The sequence below is a fragment of the Callorhinus ursinus genome, unplaced genomic scaffold (genome assembly GCF_003265705.2).
Source record: "Callorhinus ursinus isolate GAN/ISIS: 27379988/994484 unplaced genomic scaffold, GSC_fseal_2.0 scaffold60, whole genome shotgun sequence".
In the NCBI taxonomy this organism is placed as follows: Eukaryota; Metazoa; Chordata; class Mammalia; order Carnivora; family Otariidae; genus Callorhinus; species Callorhinus ursinus.
The window spans coordinates 8547539-8566632 of NW_027397122.1; the positions used below are offsets into that span (position 1 = coordinate 8547539).

At 53.5% G+C, this 19094-nt stretch overlaps 1 protein-coding gene across 5 annotated transcripts in view; it reads left to right on the top strand.

Moving 5' to 3' along the window:
* Positions 1-19094, top strand: part of NUDCD3 (NudC domain containing 3) — a 57635-nt gene that overhangs the window by 29165 nt on the left and 9376 nt on the right. For 4 of the 5 annotated variants that reach the window (XR_003204648.2, XM_073885067.1, XM_073885069.1 and 1 more), the window contains exons 3-4: positions 6212-6344; positions 17786-17929. Coding sequence is in view for 4 of the 5 variants with exons in the window: in XM_073885067.1 (XP_073741168.1) it covers positions 6212-6344; positions 17786-17929 (277 nt within the window). In the remaining variant the exon portion in view is untranslated. Of the gene's footprint in view, positions 1-1286; positions 1533-6211; positions 6345-17785; positions 17930-19094 lie in introns of those variants that run through there. The other variant, XM_073885068.1, reaches the window with a different exon arrangement.

Genomic DNA, 19094 nt, shown 5'->3' on the forward strand with positions numbered 1-19094 from the left:
ACTGTCCGTACAGCTCGTCACAGGTATTCCCGCGATTTGCATTAAAACCTATCAAATCGTTCACGGGCGTATTATGACGGACTTCATGAACCTTGCCTCTTTTCTTTTAGGTAAAGAATAATCGTGCTACGAAATTAGAATGTTAAAAGCAGATTGTCAAAATATACTTGTTACAAGAATTTTGTATTAGGTCCTGACACCGGTGGGCAGAGTCCCCACCAGTCATTCTGGGCACCTCAGCCGCATGCTCTCTCTCTTCACACGGGCTTCTGGTATGACTGGTCAGGGCCGAAGCAGGAACACATGAGAGCAAGGTTGGACACAGGCTGATGACTGTGGGGCGTAGGGATCAAAGCCCAGGAGGGGGCCCTATAGGCCACAGGAGCGACCCTGGCGAGGGAGGGCCCCAGGAGCCATTTGATTCCAGAGACGGGGCTTGTGTTAAACAGATGTCATGAGGAAAGTATGAGGACCGCTTACACACCAGGAGAAGGCATTTGTGAACTCTGAAGCCGACAGAGTTCTTCCCCCCCCATCATAGGGTTCTTGTGCAAACCAGGGAAAGCACCAACAGAAGCTGTGGCAGGAGCATCACAGAAGTGAGAGGATGTGGCCAGTAAGCGTGGACACACACGGGAACGTGAGTGCAGGTCGCATTGAGACACTCTTTTCCTGTGCGCTCAGTGGGCAGGGGTCTTGGGGGTTGCAGGATGCCACGTGGGCACGCTGCAGGGGCTGGGTCGTGCGGTGGCCTTGGAAATCCACAGGCGCTCTCTCAGTGGGACGCTTCCCCCCACAGCCCGGGCCAGCAGGCCCCCTGCCAGGTGCACAGCCAGGACAGACCCCCCCAGATTTTCACAGTTCCACGAAAGGAGAGAACCACACCAGCAGTGCCCACGAAGCTTCCCTCTGCTTCCTCACCTGGCATTCTCAATCCCTGTTCCGTCTTTCCCTACCCCAGACTTGTTTTGGTTTTGGTTTTGATAGGACAAATCCAGAAATCATGAAATTTCAGCCATACATACTTCAGTAAAAATAGAGGACTGAAGCTTACTGTAATTGTCGTGAATTTCTTAGGGTCACTTAACGCCCAGTCCATGGCCACTTCCTGATTGTCTCACGGAGCTTCCTCACAGCTGGTTTTTCAGATTCGCATTCCAGCAGGCCCCAGTGTGGCATTTGCTTGCGTCTTCTCAGCCTCCTGATTTAGAATACTTCCCCTTCCTTCTTTAATCTCTTGCTGTTTATTTGTACAGAAACTTGGAACTTTGTCTGTTAGACTTTCCCACGTTCTGGACAGGGCTGCCAGTACGTTCACGGTTCTGGTGACCGTGTTCTCTGCTCCTGCCCACGTGCCCTGGCGGGATGCAGTGGGTTTTCGGCCTGGTGTTGGGGACTGTCACAAAGGTGGGGACATCGCAGGATCGTGCCTGGTGTCTAGCATTGTGGACATTGGTGTTCTGGACCCTTCTGTGGGCAGACCCCGCCCCCCGCCGGCCACCCTGCTGCCCAGAAGCAAGTTTCCAGTGCAGGTGACAAAATGGTGACTTTCTCATGCTGGTCTGCCTTCTTCATTGACTGTCTGGAGTCCTGATAGAGGGACTTGGCTTTCTGAAATTCTGGTTCCTGCACAACCGTTCTATCAATTTTCAGGTGGAGTTGTACTCTGGCCATCAAGGGGACTGATGGGCTTTTGTTTCATGAGCTTATGGACCTTTGAATACATCACATGCTTCAGTCTTTTGTGGACGTTGTTGTTGTTGTTGTTGTTGTTTTTTGATGGAGCGGGGGGAGGCCAGAGAACCCTGGGCAGGCTCCACGTCCGGCACGGAGCCTAACAGGGGCTTCAGTCTCACAACCCTGAGATCCTGACCTGAGCCAAAATCAAGAGTTGGACGCCCAGACTGATTGAGGCACTCCTGTGCCCTGACGTTGTTCTCTTTTGAGGTTCAAATTGTCTCGTCTTGGGCTAGCTCGTGTGTCCCTTTCTTGGGGCCTCCTCATTTTGAGTGGTGTCCTTGCTCAGGCTCTGGTCCCTGTGTGACGTGGGCCGCTCCCGTCTGGGAAGACTGGTGGTAGATGCTGAATTGGTGATACTAGGTGGAGAGGAAATTATTGAAGCTAGATTTTAAAGAAGGGAAAGGGTAAAGTATAGATTTCTCAGGCAGGATGTGCAGCTCATCTCCCCAAGTGCCCCAGAGGGCCAGGTAGCCTTCTTTCCTCGTGAAAGTGGACTGAGAAGCCTGTGTCCTGAGCCAGACTGTCTTTCCAGGCGGGAATGCACTGAAGAGGATGGTGACCAAGTGTGAGGGCGACAGTGACCCTGGGCAGGAGGGGACGGTGGATGTCAGGGAGGCGCCTGGACCGCATGGAGCTGGTGTGCGGGTGGCTGGGCCTGGAGCAGGGCACCCGATGCTATGGGCTTCTGCTGCTCCAGGAGCTGGGAAGAGGTGGCCGCTGGAAAGGAACCTGTATGTGCAGGGGGCAGGAGGGCGGGTGGGTGCTGCTGGGAAGGGAGGCCGTGAGCACGGTGGGCCTGCCTGGTACAGAGCCCTCTGGGTGGGTCACTGTGCACACACTCTGCAGTCGGACCCTTCCTTTCCAAGCTGCACAGTGAGTGTGGCAGTCACATCTCGGTGCTGAGATGGGGCCTGTGGACCTGCTTCCAGGAGGGCATGGTTGGCGTGAGGCTCTGAAGCAGGGCATTCGCCTCCAAGGGTGGGCTCACCTCTTCCAGCTTGCGAAATGCAGAAACCCAGAGAAGAATCCCTGCATTCGCACCTGCTATGGCTCCTGTCTGGGGGCCGGATGTGGTGGGACCAGTGAGCAGGAGGTCAGTGGGAAAGATGGAAATGTCCGGGAAGGGAGAGATTTAACTGCTTAAACATGCACACGCTCAGGCCCTGGTCCCTCCCACTGGGTATACTCGGGGAGCCATCCACCGTCCCAGAACCTGGGGAGGGGCCTGAGGGCGGCCCCTGTGCCCCCAGTTGTACACCGGTCCCTATTCCCCATGCGCACTTGAGCCTCCTGCACAGACGCCTTTATGTTGGGTCTGTGACCCCTTTACCCACCACTTCTCGTCCTGACCACTACTGTTCTGAACCCAGGAAGGAAGGAGGCCCCTGGATTCCTGCCACGCACAGGGGCATGGAGGGAGGGGCCGAGCAGAGCTCCCACCGGTGCAGGTGCTGCTGGCTGTGGCGCCCGCAGCGCGAGGAACCTGGCCTGACTTTTCCTTTAACACACGGTCAGGACGCTGTCATGGGGCTGATGGGCTCCTTGGACGTGGGCGCCACAGGGAGGCCTGCCTGCCGCCTGCACCCGGGCTGCTGACTCACGCTCCTCCCCTCCCCTCCCCCCACCCCCAGTGTGCTCGCCGGCAGCTGCAGGGGCGTGGCTCCAGGCCCAGCGGGGATGACAAGGCGAGGGGGGCCCAGAGCACCTGCACATGACAGGAGGCTTATTTTTACACATTGTTGGCTGGAAATAATCGACTTTATTTAAAGAGAATGTGGATTCCAAGTGTTTAAAAAAGCACCCAGCAGTGTGCCTGGCTCCGTGGGGAGGAGGCTGCGGGTCCGCTCGGGGTGAGCTGGCTGGGTGCCTTCCTGGCTGCCCGCCCTGCAGTGCTGTGTGGCCAGAGCCCCTCTTGTGAGCACCCAGCTCTGGGACAGCTCAGCTACTTCGACACAGGTGTGCTCCACGGGCAGGTGGCCCCTTGAGCGTGGCCCTGTGGCGTCTCTGGCGGCGTGTGCTGCGTGTTATGGTTGAGGGGTCGTGTGGACCCCAGCTGATGAGGGCTCCGTGCTGGGTGTGGGACGCAGACACCCCACCACTGTGAGAGGTCCCGCGGTTTATTTCTCGATTTCTGCCCATGTTGGCCTTTATTTTGTGTATATCTTATGTATGTGTTTCCGTATTGTTGATGATTTTAAATAGTTAATACACACAGTTCAGAAGGCCGTGCAGTGAGGATGCGTCTCCCGGCTTCATCCTGGTCGCCTTTGCCGGAGCTGTTGTCTGCACTTTCGAGCATGTCCATCTGATGTGAGCTTTCAAGCTGCAGTGGGTGCTAGAGCGGGTTGGGGGTGCAGGTGCCGTCTCCCCGGGCCCCGTTTGAGGTGTGGAGATGCTTAGCAGGCTGGTGTGGTTATGGGAGAGCTGCCCGTCGGGGGGGCCGCAGGGCGGATTGCCACCTCCTGTCTTCAAAAGAGCTGTTTTTCTCTTGATCAAGTGTCCGTATCGTGTGGAACTTGGGTAATGCCTAAAGGTACAGAGAAGAAAGGCAAACTGCTTGTTGCTCTTCCACCGGAGACCCCACAGAGACTTAACAGGCATGTCCCTGGGCACGGACACACGTGTGTGTTCCTTCTTAGGGAGCGGGCCTGGGCCGCACTCAGCCGTACGCCGGATGTTTTGCTCCTGGTGCTGAGCAGCCTGTGCACGGGTGTGTGTTGTGGCCTCTGTGTCCAGCGTGCCTGGCCTTGACCTTTCCTGCCTCTTCTACCCTGCTCTCTGCGGCGCTCTCCCGAGCTCCCTTCCAGACTCTGGGGAGGGTCCTCCTTGCCCCTTTCAGCTTCTGCGGAGGCAGACAGCCCTAACCCCGCGTGGCCCCGGCCGCACGGCCGTGTCCACACCGTCATCCCCCTGAGCGCATCCTTTTTGTCCTGGTGCCCCCTTGTGAAGGACACAGATTGGATCACGGCCCCCGATGACCTCATTTTAACTTGGACGTAAGGCACATTCTGAGGTGGTGGAAGTTAGGACGACATAGGATTTTGGGGGTCACACTTCAGCCCCTAACAGCAGCCACTTGGCAGCCCCGACGGCTGGGCCGTGGTGGATGCCAGCCTCACATCTAAGGCGTGTGAGGCATGCGCACAGGAGGTAAACACGTTCTCGTCCCCATGCTTCAGTCAGTAAAAATGCCTCCCCGTGGACCAGCACCTGGCAGAGGTGAGGGGCTGGTGGCCTGCGTGCGCTCTGAGCCTTTTCCACGTATTTTCGTGTGCACCAAGGAAGACCTGCATGATGCTGTGTCCCCCACGGAGTGTCCGCTGGGCTTCCTTCCGGAGGGCTGGAGAAGGTGGCTGAGCTGCACCTCCATCACTGGGCTTTTGTCTTTACTTTAGGTGTTAAACTCACCGTAGTGGGCTTGTGAGTCCAAACTTTTATGAAGCTGTTTTTGCTGTTGTTAGCACCGTTCCATTTAACAGCAAGCATTTTCTCGTGTTTTGTTTGTGCCTTCCGCTGCGTGGCCAGGCGTGTCCGCATCTGTGCTGGGTTGGCCCCGCAGGGACAGGCGGCGTGGCGGGTGGGTTTTCCAGGCAGCCTGTGCTTTGCTGTGTTGCCCTCCCTGTGCGCTCTTTACCAGGAGAGAGCCCGGGCTGTGGAGGGTTAGGGTGGAAGCCGAGCAGCTGCGGGCTGAAGTTGTTCTGCTGTCTGTGGAGCTAGGCCCTGCCGGGCAGGTGGTGAGAAAGCAGGAGCCCCGGGACTTCATTACTGCCACCCTTTGGTTGAGCGATGGGCCTGGTCTGTGAGCTTTGGGAAGCCCGGCAGCAGGCCCGCCGTGTTGTGGAGCCGGGCTGTGGGCGCTGTCCCCAACCCGTGGCGCTGCCCTCAGGGGCTTCTCTGCGGCGTCCTTTCATCCCCGTGCTTTCCCAGGAGGCCTGAGTAGGAGGGTTAGGAAGTGCGAGACTCAGCTTCTCAGATGCTGGAGATGTGTGGGTGTGGGTATGTGGCCAGGGCCTGGGCGTGCGGTAGGGTCTGCTGGTGCGCGGTGGGGGCCGGGCGTGCGGTGGGGGCCGGGCGTGCCGTGGGTGCTGGGTCTGTGGTGGAAGGCCGGGCGTGCGGTGGGGCCTGGGCGTGCGGTGGGGCCTGGGCCTGCGGTGGGGGCCGGGTGTGCGGTGGGGCCTGGGCGTGCGGTGCGGCCTGGGCGTGTGGTGGGGCCTGGGCGTGCGGTGGGGCCTGGGCGTGCGGTGGGGGCCGGGTCTGTGGTGGGCGCTGGGTCTGTGGTGGAAGGCCGGGCATGCGGTGGGGGGGGCCGTGGTGTGCGGTGGGGGCTGGGTCTGTGGTGGAAGGCCGGGCATGCGGTGGGGGCCTGGGCGTGCGGTGGGGGCCGGGCGTGCGGTGGGGGCCGGGCGTGCGGTGGGGCCGTGGCGCTCCTGCGTATGGGCCCGGGTGCATCTCACCTGTTGCTCTTCCCCAGGAGGCAGGAGCAGTTCCAGAGAAACCCCGACAGCTACAACGGTGCCGTGCGTGAGAACTACACCTGGTCGCAGGACTACACTGATCTGGAGCTCAAGGTGCCGGTGCCCAAGCACGTGGTGAAGGGCAGGCAGGTAACAGAGGGGCGCCTCCAGCTTCTCTGCTCGGCTTCTGTCTTTGGGCACAGGTATCAGGGGCAGCTGTGCTGGAGCCAGGCTGGCCTGTCTTCCAGACATGCCCTCCCCCAGCCTTGCTGTGCTGCGCGGGCACACCTGGGGGCTGGTGGTTCATTCCACTGTTGTCCTGTGGGTCATTGCTCGGCGTCTTCACGGAAAGCTCCACAAAGGAGGTAGGGTGGTTGATATGCTCGTTTCACAGATGGAGAAGGTGGTGTCCCGAGCAGGGGCCCCTGGGCTCTGCAGTGGCATGTGGACGCCCGGTCCTGTGCTCTGTGAGGCTCCCCCAACGGAGCAGGGGCCACATCAGGTGGGAACAGTGGCACTCACAGCTCCACTTGGTCTCTCTACCTCCGTGAGCGTGAGTAGAAATTTAATCCTTCAGTGGGAGAGAGATGTTTACTTTTTCTAAGTAGGTAGGCTTCACTTTAAAGGAAAAAGCCCCATGTGGTTTGTGAAACTTATAATCTGTTCAACGTAAAGAATTCCGATACTTGCGGAGAAAGCGCATCCTCCTCTCATCAGCCTTCACAGGAGCCTGCAAATCAAGCCACACCTTCCATGTCCGTAGGCAGGAAAGTGAGGCCGAGGGGTTGCTCAGCCTCCCGAGCTGACACAGGGAGCTCACCGTGTCCCCCGCTCTTGCTGTGCCGGGACACTGAGCGCCCTCGGAGTGTGTCTGGGTGGCGATGGGTGGATGAGGCCATGGTTGGCGCAGGGGTGTTAGCCCCCGAAGCTCAGGCTGCTTTCCCACTAGTCAAAGACCAGCACTGCTGGCTTCTTTCCAAGAGCAGGTCCCACAGTGCGTAAAATGGAGCTCGTCCGTGAGCTCTTGTACATTTTCTGGAAACGGCCGCCACGTGAAGTGGCACCGGCTCCTGCTGGTCTGGATATGTGTGAGCGAGAGCCAGGCTGGGCGGTGAGTGAGCCCCTCCGGGTCCCCCATCTTGAGGTGCTGACCCCGGACTGCCCACGCTCTACCTGGAATAGGCCCGTCTTGTGCGTTGATGAAGGCGGCCCGTTCTGCCGCACAGGCTTTGTGGCTCCGTGTCTGGTGTGTGGCTGGCTGTCATGACACCGTCCACTCGTTTCCCCCTTTACCCCTTTTCCCACCCTGTCTGAGGAGATCTCACTGGCGTCCATGACCCCTGGTCAGGTGGACTTCGGGATCCAAGGCAAGACCTGGTGACTAGGGGTCATCCCCCCCAGGATCTGGCTCCAGTGACCATGTCCCCTTTGGTGCTGGTAGGGTCATGGCTGGCTGGTGCGGGCTGACCTTCCTGGGGGAGTACTTTGCCCGGCATCTTCTGGGGTTTTATGGGGCAGGTGTTGATTTAGGGCTTATTTTTTTGGTGGGATTGCTTTGTGCGTAGGTGAAGGAGTTACGAAAAGTGTTGGCTGTGGACTTTGCTGGTCTACTGTCTGCCTTCTAACTTGTCTGTGAACTTCTGGAGCTTTCTCCAAAAGGACTTGTGTCATACCCAGCTCAAAACTAGTAATTTTCTCTTTGACTCTGGAGACCCAGGTGACCTGGCCTCTCCCGCTGTCCTTTCTGCCCGGGAGGTGGACATGCTGGTGATGTCAGTGTGTCTTCTGACTCTGCTCTGCCACGAGCACTGTATCGTGGTGTCCTGCTGCCCTTCATCACATCGCCGAAGGGACAGGCCATCGTACCAGGGGGTCAGATCCACACTTCTCTCAAGTGCAGGTGTCCTGGTCTCTGGGAGGATATGCCCTTGCTTTCACCCAGTGCAGCCCTGGGTTTTGCTTGTTTTTGCATGAGACATTTACTGGGCACGTGGTGGTCCCCAGGACTCGACTGGGATTGCTGCTCTGGGGCTGACGCCTGTGGGGCTCAGGCAGTGACCGTCGGCACCGGTAGGGCCGCTCCGGGGAGTGGTAGGTGGTGTGCGGTGCATCAGCTGGTGGTCTGTTTGCTCGGGCCCTGCCCGGCCCCCTTCTTTCCAGCCCTCTGAGGCATCTGTGGCTCACACTGGAGGCCGTGGTGGAGAGTGACTTGTCCAGGGTCTCCCGGGCTGGCGTGCTCTGGGGCCAGCGCTCCTAGCACGCAGAGGTGTGCACGCAAGCCTGGGTGTTTGCGGCGCCGCACTGGAGGAACCGTGTTCCGCGTGACACCTGCGGACCGCATCTCTGCCAGTCTGGCCTCATCGCGGACGTGAGGGAAGCCTCCTCCTCCTTCAGTGGTGTCCTTTGTCCAGGTTACTGTGTTGTTTGGTCTTTTTAGCTGAGGTAAGGTGACGTACTAGTTTCAGGTGCACAGCCTGGCGATTTGATCCCCATGTCTGCAGGAAGTCTGGTTAACACCTGTCACTGCACATAGTAACGGAGTTGTTTCTCTTGGGACGTGAACTCTCGGGATTTAGTCTCTTAGCAACTTCCATATTCCCTGTTATTCCCACGCTGCAGCCTTCTAAAATTTTGTGGTCTCTCATTTTTTTAGTGATCTAAGCATTTTAGCCATGACTCACTTAAAACTTCGGAATAGGTTTATTCTGTGTGTCTTGGCTTTTGCCGGTCTAAGCGTTTTTTCTCAGAGTTGCCGCCTTCTTTGTGGACTGGCCCCCTTCCAGCTCTTCTCTGAGGTGCCTGAGGTGCCTGTCCCAGCTGCCCATCAGCAGTGTTGATCTTTGGGATTTGTCTGTGGCACCTGTCAGATGTCATCGTGTTGGTAGCTGCGGTTGCAGGAGCATGGTGACAAAGTCACAGATTGGGGGTGTGTGTGTGGGGGGGTGTGCGGGGGGCGGGGCTGCATGCTGACACAGGGCCCCTGCGCCCCCGCTTCTCCAGCAGCAGAGCCTCGCCTCTGGGGCCGATTTTCCTAGAAGCGGACTTGCCCCCTGGGTGTCGAGGAGGACAGGAAAGAGCATGTGCGCAATGCTTCACACAGCCTTTTTGCTGTTTATCGTTCTGCTGGAGAATCCGAGGAAACGCTCGCAGGGAAGCTTTGGTCTCCTGCATGAGGGAAACGTGGTCAGCTCTTTGCTCCGTCCACTCTGCTGAGGAGGGCAGCCAGGTTCTCCTTCCTGTCCTCAGTGCGGGCACCGAGCAGTGTGCTCACCGCAGAGGTGTTGGCGCGATCCCCAGTGTCACCTGGGGCTGGTTGGGAACCTGGCATTTCACTGACCCTAGCATTTTAATGCTGGGACTTTGAGAGATTTGGAGTCTAAACCTGTTGTTTTGCTGATGACAGGGCCGCAGACGGTCTGGTAAAACGGTGGCAGAGCGGAGACCAGGACCCGGCCGCATTAGCTCGTTGCCTTTCGGGTGGACAGTGTCATGATGTTGCTGCAAAGTCATGGCCGAGTACATTGGACGACAAGCAGGTTTCTCTCCTCCTTGGTATGCTGCTTCCTGCTGGAGTTGTGGGTGGTCTGTGCCAACCTGCTGGCTGGTGGGCTCACAGCCGTGCCTCACGCCGCCTGTGTCTTCACCACAGGAACCTTCCAGAACAGCACCAAGGCTTCTGAGCATGTCTTGTACAGCAGTGCTTTGCCCCTGAGCTTGATGCAGCTGATGGAGTTTGTCTGAAAGCTCTGTACCACAGGGTTCCCTTCTTAGAAGGTGTTTAGGACGAATGTCGGCCGGAGCTTTAGAGAGGCAGCTTCTGTAACAGGAGGTTCATAGGCTCCATGTCTGCTTCGTACAGTGTTTGAATGCTCAGGACGTTGGTCTCTTCAGGACTGTAAACACTGATGGCAGGAAGTGTCTCTCCTGCGTCTGCCCTCTCGTCCTCTCCCAGCACCCGCCCTGCCCCCAGCATCATGTACTAGCTGCCGGGACGTTCTGGCAGATGGACGCGTTTGGGATCAAGTATGAGCATGTACCGTCACACCTCCCCTCAGCACGATGACACGTTTGCGCACCTCTTCCCAGTGTTGGCCACACCGGGGCGGCTCTGGTCTCTGGCACTGGCTGCTGTGTCCCCCGTGCCCCAAGCGTGCCTGCTCAGGCTGCCAGAAACCCAAACATGCAGGTGCCCTGAACCCCACGGCCCCTCACACCCAGGGCTCCCGTCTGCCTTTGTCCCGTCAGGCAGCAAGCTGGTTACTAAACGAGTCCCCTGCTAATTGGCACTGAGGTGGTTTCCAGTCTTCTGCTGGAAATAGACAATAAAACAGTAATGCCCTTTAATAAATTTTATCTTGGGGAGCTGCTGCGTGGCTCAGTTAAGTGTCTGACTTTGGTTTCGGCTCAGGTCATGATCTCAGAGTTGTGGGATCGAGCCCTGAGTCGGGCTCTGCACTCAGTGGGGAGTCTGCTTGAGATTCTTTCTCCCCCTCTTGCTGCCCCCCCCACCTCACACGCACACGGTTTTTTGCTCTCTCTCTCTAAATGAAATCTTTTTATTTGTATTTTTTTTTTTTAAAGATTTTATTTACTGGGGCACCTGCGTGGCTCAGATGGTTGGGCGTCTGCCTTCGGCTCGTGCCATGATCCCAGGGTCCTGGGATCGAGCCCCACATCAGGCTCCCTGCTCAGTGGGGAGCCTGCTTCTCCCTCTCCCTTTGCCTCTCCCCCTGCTAATGCTCTCTCTCTCTGTGTCTCAAATGAACAAATAAAATCTTAAAAAAAAAAAAGATTTTATTTATGTGAGAGAGAGAGCAGAAGCTGGGTGAGGGGCAGAGAGAGAAGTAGGCTCCCCACTGAACAGGGAGCCCAATGCAGGACTTGATCCCAGGACCCCAGGATCTTGACCTGAGCCGAAGGTGGACGCTTCACCAACTGAGCCACCCAGGTGCCCCATAAATAAATCTTTAAAAAAAAATAGATCTATTCAAGTCCTTTAACTTTTTAAACATTGGAGGTTTTTTATTGTTGAATTTTAAGAGTTCTTTTTAAGTGTAGATACTGTACTCTTGTCAGATAATTTGCAGGTATTTTCTCCTGCTCCATGAATTGTCTTTTTGCTTTTTTTTTTTTTTTTTAGGATTTTTTTTATTTTTTTGAGAGAGAGAGAGAGAGAGTGCATGTGCATGAGCTGGGGGCAGAGGCAGAGGGAGAAGCAGGCTCCCCACTGAGCAGGGAGCCTGACGCGGGGCTTAATCCCAGGACCCTGGGGTCATGACCTGAGCCGAAGGCAGGTACTTCACTGACTGAGCCACCTAAACGCCCCTTTTTTTACTTTCTTAAGAGATGGTGTTTTTTGAATCACAAGAATCTTTAGTTTTGATAAGGCCTAGAATTTACTCATTTATTTTTGGTTGTTTGTGCAGATCTAAGAAACCATTGCCTAATCCAAGGACATGGATAATTACATTTTTGTCTTCTAAGAGTTTTATAGTTTTAGCTCTTACATACAGATTTTTGATCCATTTTGAGTTAATTTTTGGATAAGGTATGAGGGAGTTGTCTAACTTCATTCTTTTGCATGTGGATATCCGTTTGTCATAGACCCATTTATTGAAAAGACTGTTCTTCCCCTCATTGAATTGCCTTGCCACCCTTGTTTAAAATCAACTGACTGTAAATTTATGGGTTTATTACTGAATTTTAAATTCTATTCCATTGATCTGTATGTTCATCCTTTTGCCAGTACCACACTGTTTTGATTATTGTATCTTTGTAGTAAGTTTTGAAATTTTTTGTTCTTTTCCTCCATGACTGCTTTCTTTTATGTTCAATAGAAATTTTCTAGTGTAGTATTTTATTTTTTACTTTTATTATTATTATTTAAGATTTTTTTCTTTTAGAAGAGAGAGAGCATGCCAGGGAGGGGCAAAGGGAGAGAGAGAATCTCAAGCAGAATCCCTGGGAGTGTGGAGCCCAAGTGGGGCTTGATCCCATGACCCTGAGATCATGATGTGAGCTGACATCAAGAGTCGGGCGGTTAACCGGTTGAGCCACCCAGGCACCCTGGGTAGTATTTTAATTCTCTCTCTTTTTTTTAAACTATATTTTTTGGGATATTGTCTTAGTGTTTTTTCTGGGATTACAATCTATTTCAGATCAATACAACTTAATTTTAATGTGTATCTGGAATTGGCTTTTATATGATAACTTCTGTTCTCTGCTCCTTTGTGCTGCAGTTGTTTTAAATTAAATAGAGAAAGAGAGTTAACAAAAGGTACACTTACACTGTCTTTTCTATTTATCTTTACCAGCACTCTCTATTTCTTCATGTGGGTTCAAGTAACTATCTAGTGTCCTTTCATTTCAGCCTGAAGAACTCTCTAGTTTCTTGCAGGGCTTATGTAAGAAAAGATAGGCCTGTTAGGGATGAATTCTCTCAGGGTTTTGTTGTTGTTGTTGTTGTTGGTTTTTAAATCTGTGAATGTCTTAATTTTTCCTTCAACTTTGAAGGATAGTGTTGCCTGATAATAGAATTCTTTGTTGACATGCCTTCCCTTCACCCTTTGAATATTCCCACCCACTGCTTACTAGCCTGCATGGTTTCTTTCTTTCTCTCTTTCTTCGTTTTTTTTTTTTTTTTAAGATTTTATTTATTTGTTTAAAAGAGCATGAGTGGGGAGTGGGGGGGGGGGACACAGGCAGAGGGAGAAGCAGGCTCCCTGCTGAGCAGGGAGCCCGATGCGGGGCTCGATCCCAGGACCCTGGGACCATGACCTGAGCTGAAGGCAGACACTTAACGACTGAGCCACCCAGGCGCCCCATCATTTGTCCTGTCTTTAGATTTTCTGATTCTTTCTTCTAGCTGCTGTGATTTGCTTTTGGACCCTCTAGTAGATTTTCTGCTTCAGTTTTTTTCCCCAGTTACTTTTAAATTCCAGAATTTGTATTTGTTTTTTTTAAAAAAGTAATGTTTATCTGTTTATTGATATTCTTCATGAGATATTATTCTCATACTTTCTTTTAGTTATTTGCACATGGTTTTCTTTAGCTTTATGAGTATATTTACAATAGCTGACTTACAGACTTTCTACTAAGCCCATGTCTAGACTTCCTTGGGGACAGGTTTTATTGTTTGCTTTTGTTACATGTATATGGACTCTCTTTTCTTGTTTTAGTGAGAACTATAATTTTTTGTTGAAAATTACGGACATTTTAAATAACAATATGGCAACTCTGGAACTCAGATTCTCCCTTTTTCTCATGGTTTGTTGCTGTTGGTACTTGATGTAGTTGTTCTTGTTTGTTGGATGACTTTTCTGAGCTAATTTTCTAAAGTCTGTATTCTTTATTGTGGTGGCCAGTGAAGTCTCTACTTGGTGAACTTAGTGATCAGCAAATGATTGGACAGACTTTCTTAAACACCTAGGACCAGTGAATTTCTTTCCCAGGGAACTCCATGTATGTATTAGGGCCTGCCTTTAACACTTAGCCTAGCAGTTGAAAGTTCTGCCTTAGCCTCCACTTGCTCATGCAGAGTCTCAAAGTCAACCAGTGGTGAGAGTTAGGGCCTCACCGAAGGGTTTTTTTCTAAGCCTGCACATTCATGTGTCCAAGTTTTCAAAACCTCCACGGACATTATATTCCACAACTTTTCCTTTTGTTTGCCTCAGCTGTTATCCACTGTTTCAGTCAGCTGTGAAGTTAAAATACTTGCCTCTGATTGTTTTCAACAAACACTCCCTGGGGAAAAGGCTTTTCCAAGTCCATTTAAAAACAGCCTAGCAAGTGGGGTCTTCTGGGGAACCATACCACAGGTCAAGTAATCCGAGTTCTTGAGAATGAAGTTTTGGAGGAGCTCCAGCTCCTCTGTGCTCCCTCTGATGGCTTCCAGGCTGTGCTGGGGATGTGGGTTACCAAGGGGCTAGAGAGTGAGAACGGGCCCAGGGTCAGCTAAAATGTCATAAAGCTTGTTTTTCTTGAATCAATGCTCTCTGGGTTCCTGCAAACCTTTGATTAGTTCTCAAAGTTCAGAAAACATACATATTGACAATTTTTATGTTCTTGTTGCTTTTTGAAAGAGCTTTTTTTGGAGGTGTTACTCTATAATTTTCACTTTTGGATTAGGAATTTCTTGTGTAGCTTTTTGTTTTCCTGGTGTGTCTTTTTAACTTGTAAAAAATAGTATCTTTTCATCATAATGTCCGAATCACCTAGACGCACTAGTAAAGAATATTGTCTAGAAATCGTTTTTCCTAAAGCCCTCTCACCTCTGATTCCAACCTGGACCAATTATGTTTCAGTTCTGCTGTATAGTTTCCATCCTGGAGTTCCCTTTCACTGTACTTCTGGATTAAATTCAGTGTTTTGGACCCCTTTTGGATCTTCCTCCCCACCCCCCTCAGTTTTATTAAGGTATAATTGACATATGACACCCTTTTAGCTTTGGGGGTATAGCATAAGGCTCTGATACCTGTATTGTACAATGGTCACCAAGGTAGGATTAGTTACACTTGTCACCATACATAGTTAAGGTTTCGTGTCTGTGTGTGTGGTGAGTGTTGGCGTTCTCTCTTAGCAGCTTCATGCCCGGTACCGTGTTGTGAGCTGCGGTCACCGTGCTGTGGAGGAGGTCCAGGCCCCACTGACCTTCCTATTGGACGTTTATGCCTTTGACCCCGTTCCCCCAGGATCTTCCTCTGGTTTGGTTTTTTTTCCTCATTTTGCTGGGCTATAGCCTCAAGGAACTTTCTCAAGGTATGTTGTAAATAAGGGATTCTTGAATGTCTTAAAATGTAGTTATTTTAAACTTTCCGTTATTTCATGGTTTGGGTGTGTATGGAAATCTAACTTTAAAAAAAGTTCTCCCCTTAGAAAATTGAAGACATTGCTTCCCTCTCATCTTAATGTCCAGTGTTAACTGTTTCTAGAGATCTCTTCTGTTCAGGTTCTTTGTGAGTAAACTTTTATCCCTGGTCTTTGGAATTTTTAGGACCTTATTTTGAATTCTCGGTGTTACGAGTCCACGAGTTTGTGTGTGTTGTGTTTTACTCCTTCTGCACAGCCCTCAGTGGGGTTTTGTCCGAAGGCATGTTTTCCTCGACCCCAGAGCATTGTCTTGTTGCTGCATGGTTTCCGGCACACCGCCCCACCGCCTGGATGGGTCTTTGTCTCTACCTTGATGTTTTTTGACTTTGTTTTCCAGTCTTTCTGTTACAGATTCTATTTTAGCTTCTGTGTGTTTAATTCTAAGTGGTGTATGTGTGTGATTGTTCTATTTTCATATTTCGTTTTGGTTCCATAGTCACACCTCTCACGCCTCTCTGAGGATATATACTGGAAATATTTTAGAATTTCCTTTTTTCCTATTTGCTCTGTAGTCTTTGTTTTTTCATGCTGTTGCTTTAAGGGTGCCTTTCTTAATTCCCTGGTAGTTTTTTTAATTAAACGTATTTTCCCCATTCTTTTGAGGAGGGGATGGTGTTGATGGTGTTCTCCGTTATGTGGCTGAGGTCTGGTCAAAGCCGAGGGGCCGACCGGCCAGCCTTCCGTACAGCACGTGGGGCCGACCGCCCCCACCGCCCCTCAGACTGCTGCTCCGTGTCTCGAGCCTCGAGCGCTGCCCCCGTCGGTCTGTACCACAGCGGGGTCCTGTCCCCTCCGGTGGGGCTTCCGCAGCTGTCCCAGGGCTGGCTCTGAGCGGCTCTGCTCCCGTCCTCCCTGCCTGCTGACTGTCGGCCGGAAGCCCCATGCCCAGACGGGCAGACCACTCACTCGTCCCTGTTCCATGCTGTCTGTCCCCACACTCTTCTCCTTTGTCTCCGCATTTCCTCCTCCTCCTCCCTCCCTTTGGCATTGTCTGGGGTTTTTCTCTTTGTGCTTTGTTCCTGTCGTTTCTGTGGGTCACAGAGGCTGGGGCACAATCACCCTTCCCAAAGTGACATCTCGAACTGGAAGCCTCTCCTATCTGGGTCCCCTTCGGTGCTTTGGCTCATCCCCTGTTGTGCAGGCCTCGCAGTGTGAGAAGCTTGCCCAAATTTGGAAATTATCGTGTTATGTAAAGTTGGCTGGGAGGATTTTATTAAAGTGAGCTTGCTCCTGTGGCGCCTCCACCGCACATCCAAGTTCATGGTCAGGGACATCGTCTGGGAGTATGCCAGGCTGCTGCCAATTTGGCCTTTGGATGCCGAGTAAGCCCGGGTCGTGCCCGTGTCTTTGTGGAGCCGGGCGAACAGGACACCCCCAGAGGTTGGGTGTGGGCGTGTGTGGGCTGTGGGTCCCTCTGTCTGTGGCTTTTGTCCCCTTCCCCGGCTTCTCCACCCCCGGCTCAGTTCAGGGATTCCTCCTCTCTTGCCCGAGAGCTGCCTGATGGTGGGACTCTGGAACAGCACCCCTTCCGCTGTCCATCTTTTTTTTTTTTTTTTTTTAAGATTTTATTTATTTATTTAACAGAGAGAGAGCGAGGGCAGGAACACAAGCAGGGGGAGTGGGAGAGGGAGAAGCAGGCTTCCCGTGGAGCAGGGAGCCCGACGCGGGGCTCGATCCCAGCACCCCGGGATCACGACCTGAGCCGAAGGCAGACGCTCAACGACTGAGCCACCCAGGCGCCCCCCACTGTCCATCTTTTACTCGAGGGTTTTTACAGTACAGTTAGGTTAAAGGAGCCAAGCTCGAATATTCTGTGACTTTGAGAATTTCTGTTCGATGCTTTATGAGCGTTTAATGAGCACTTACAAGCCATGTGGGGGGTCGTCTCCAAACAAAAGCAGATGGAACCCCACCCTTAGGCCTGAGTTCTCCCCTCCAGTGTCTTTTCATTTAATGCACACATTATGCAGATGCTGTCATAAAAAGATTTTGCAGTTTAGACACACATTTTAGAGTTTAAAAAGAATTGAAATGGAATAAAAACAGGAGTTCTGTGTGCTTCCCTCTTCCAGTTACTGATCTGATGAACCTCCAGGGGTTCACGAGCTTTGGAGGCTGCAGGCCAGGGTCCCAGCAGGTCCCAGTGTGGTTGTGGAGACAGCTGGGGGGGAGAGGGGAGAGACTGTCCAGGACAAGTGTCCCCAAGGAGAGAATGGTGGGCTGAGAGGCTGGGTTTCTTGAGAACAGGGGAGCCAGCCTCACTGTCCCTGGGGAAGGCACAGCGGCTTGCGGACGGAGGCAGAGGGGGCGTGTGGGGGCTCAGCCCTCCTGGGCATCCTCCGGAGCTGTGCTGCTGATGAGGCCCAACAGCGAGATGGGGGTGGGAGGCACAACCCCACCTGCGCCGGCCACGCTTGCCTTCAGCCATGGTCATCAGTCTCCCCTGATGGAGAAGGGATTTCCGTGGAACACCAGTAGTTTTCCCTGCGTCATCATTACGCACGTTGAAACGGGACTTCCAGTACGTTTACTTAAAGGCGATGGCGGTGCACGGGCTGCTTCCAATGTCACCGGGTCGGTAGGATTCTCTTCGTCCAGAGTGCCTGTGGACCCCTAGGATGGCCTTGCATCTTGCTCTCCCATGGTCTGCGGCCAGGTCCTGCTTGGGAGTGTGCTAGGCGCCACCTTCCAGCACAGAGTGACTCCCTTCTGCTCGGTTCCAGGTCTCGGTGGCCCTGAGCAGCAGCTCCATCCGGGTGGCTGTGCTGGAGGAGGGTGGGGAGCACGTCCTCATGGAAGGGAAGTTCACCCACAAGGTCAACACGGAGAGCTCTCTCTGGAGCCTGGAGCCTGGCAAGTGCGTCCTGGTGAGTGTGGGCGTCGGTGCTTGAGCTCCGGGAGGGGGGTCACACCTTCTGTGGGGCTTTTCCTCGGGCTGTGGGGGTGTGGATTCCTGCTGTCTGGGGCACAGCTCAGGGGGCACCTTTGCTGGCCTCGGCCCCTTGGGGTCCCACCAGTTGGTTCTCTGAAGCAGAGCATGAACTCATGGTCCTCCGCCCTTGTGCCCACATGGTGACCGCACGTGGAGACCGCACCGCAGAGGAGCTCCTGCGGGGTCATCCCCAGAGCATGGCTGTGCTTGCCAGCGACCTGGTTACATCTGAGGCAGAACCAAATAAGTGACAAATTGGAAGGCAGGTTGAATTTCACAGATGTCCTACTGGAGGATGCAGAGTTAATAGATCCAAACAGACCGGCTTATTTGACAAAGGGGATCTCAGCTGGCTGAGCTCCTTGGGGCTGCAGAAGCCAAGCCACTTGCTCTGACGCTCCCATTCCTGGCGTCCTCAGTGGCTCCTTCCCCCTCCTCGGGGCCCTCGCACCCGGTCTGGCAGGGGGTGCCCAACCAGGGTCTGGTGAGAGAGTGCAGTCAACAGGAACAGACCAGGTCTGTGGACAGAACTCAGGATTTTACATAGACCCATTCTTCACATGTGCCCAGAAGGAAGGAGGAAGAACGTTCCAGTTTCATGTTCGCGGGATGGGCACCAGTGGGCCAGCCTGTGTGCGCTGACCGGAGGGCTTGGCTTGAGAGGGGTCTGTCGTGTGGGCTGCTAGGGCGCACTCACAGGGCCCTCTGTGTGATGGGGACACCGGGTCGTGGGGCACAGGCCAAGCCCACCCAGCTCTTGTTCTCAACCTTGCTTTGCACCTCCCTGCTCTTCCGAGGTTCCTGCTCCTCTCCGTGGGATTGTGACCGTTGTCATCCTGGGGCTCAGCCCCTCTTCCCATCACGCTGTGCCTCCCTGTCCCCCAGTGCACCTGAGCCATTCCCCACTCTCCGGCCCCATTGCAGAATGCCTTCCTGGTCATGGCCTTACTGGTGCTTCACGGGGCTGTGGGAGGTAAAGTCAGGGTCTCCTCACCACCACCACCCCCAGCCTCCCAGCAGCTCATCCTGTGCCGGTGGAGCTGTGAGAGCCTGCGGACAGCGTGGGGGGGGGGGTGGCCCTCGAGCAGCGCCCCGGCGGG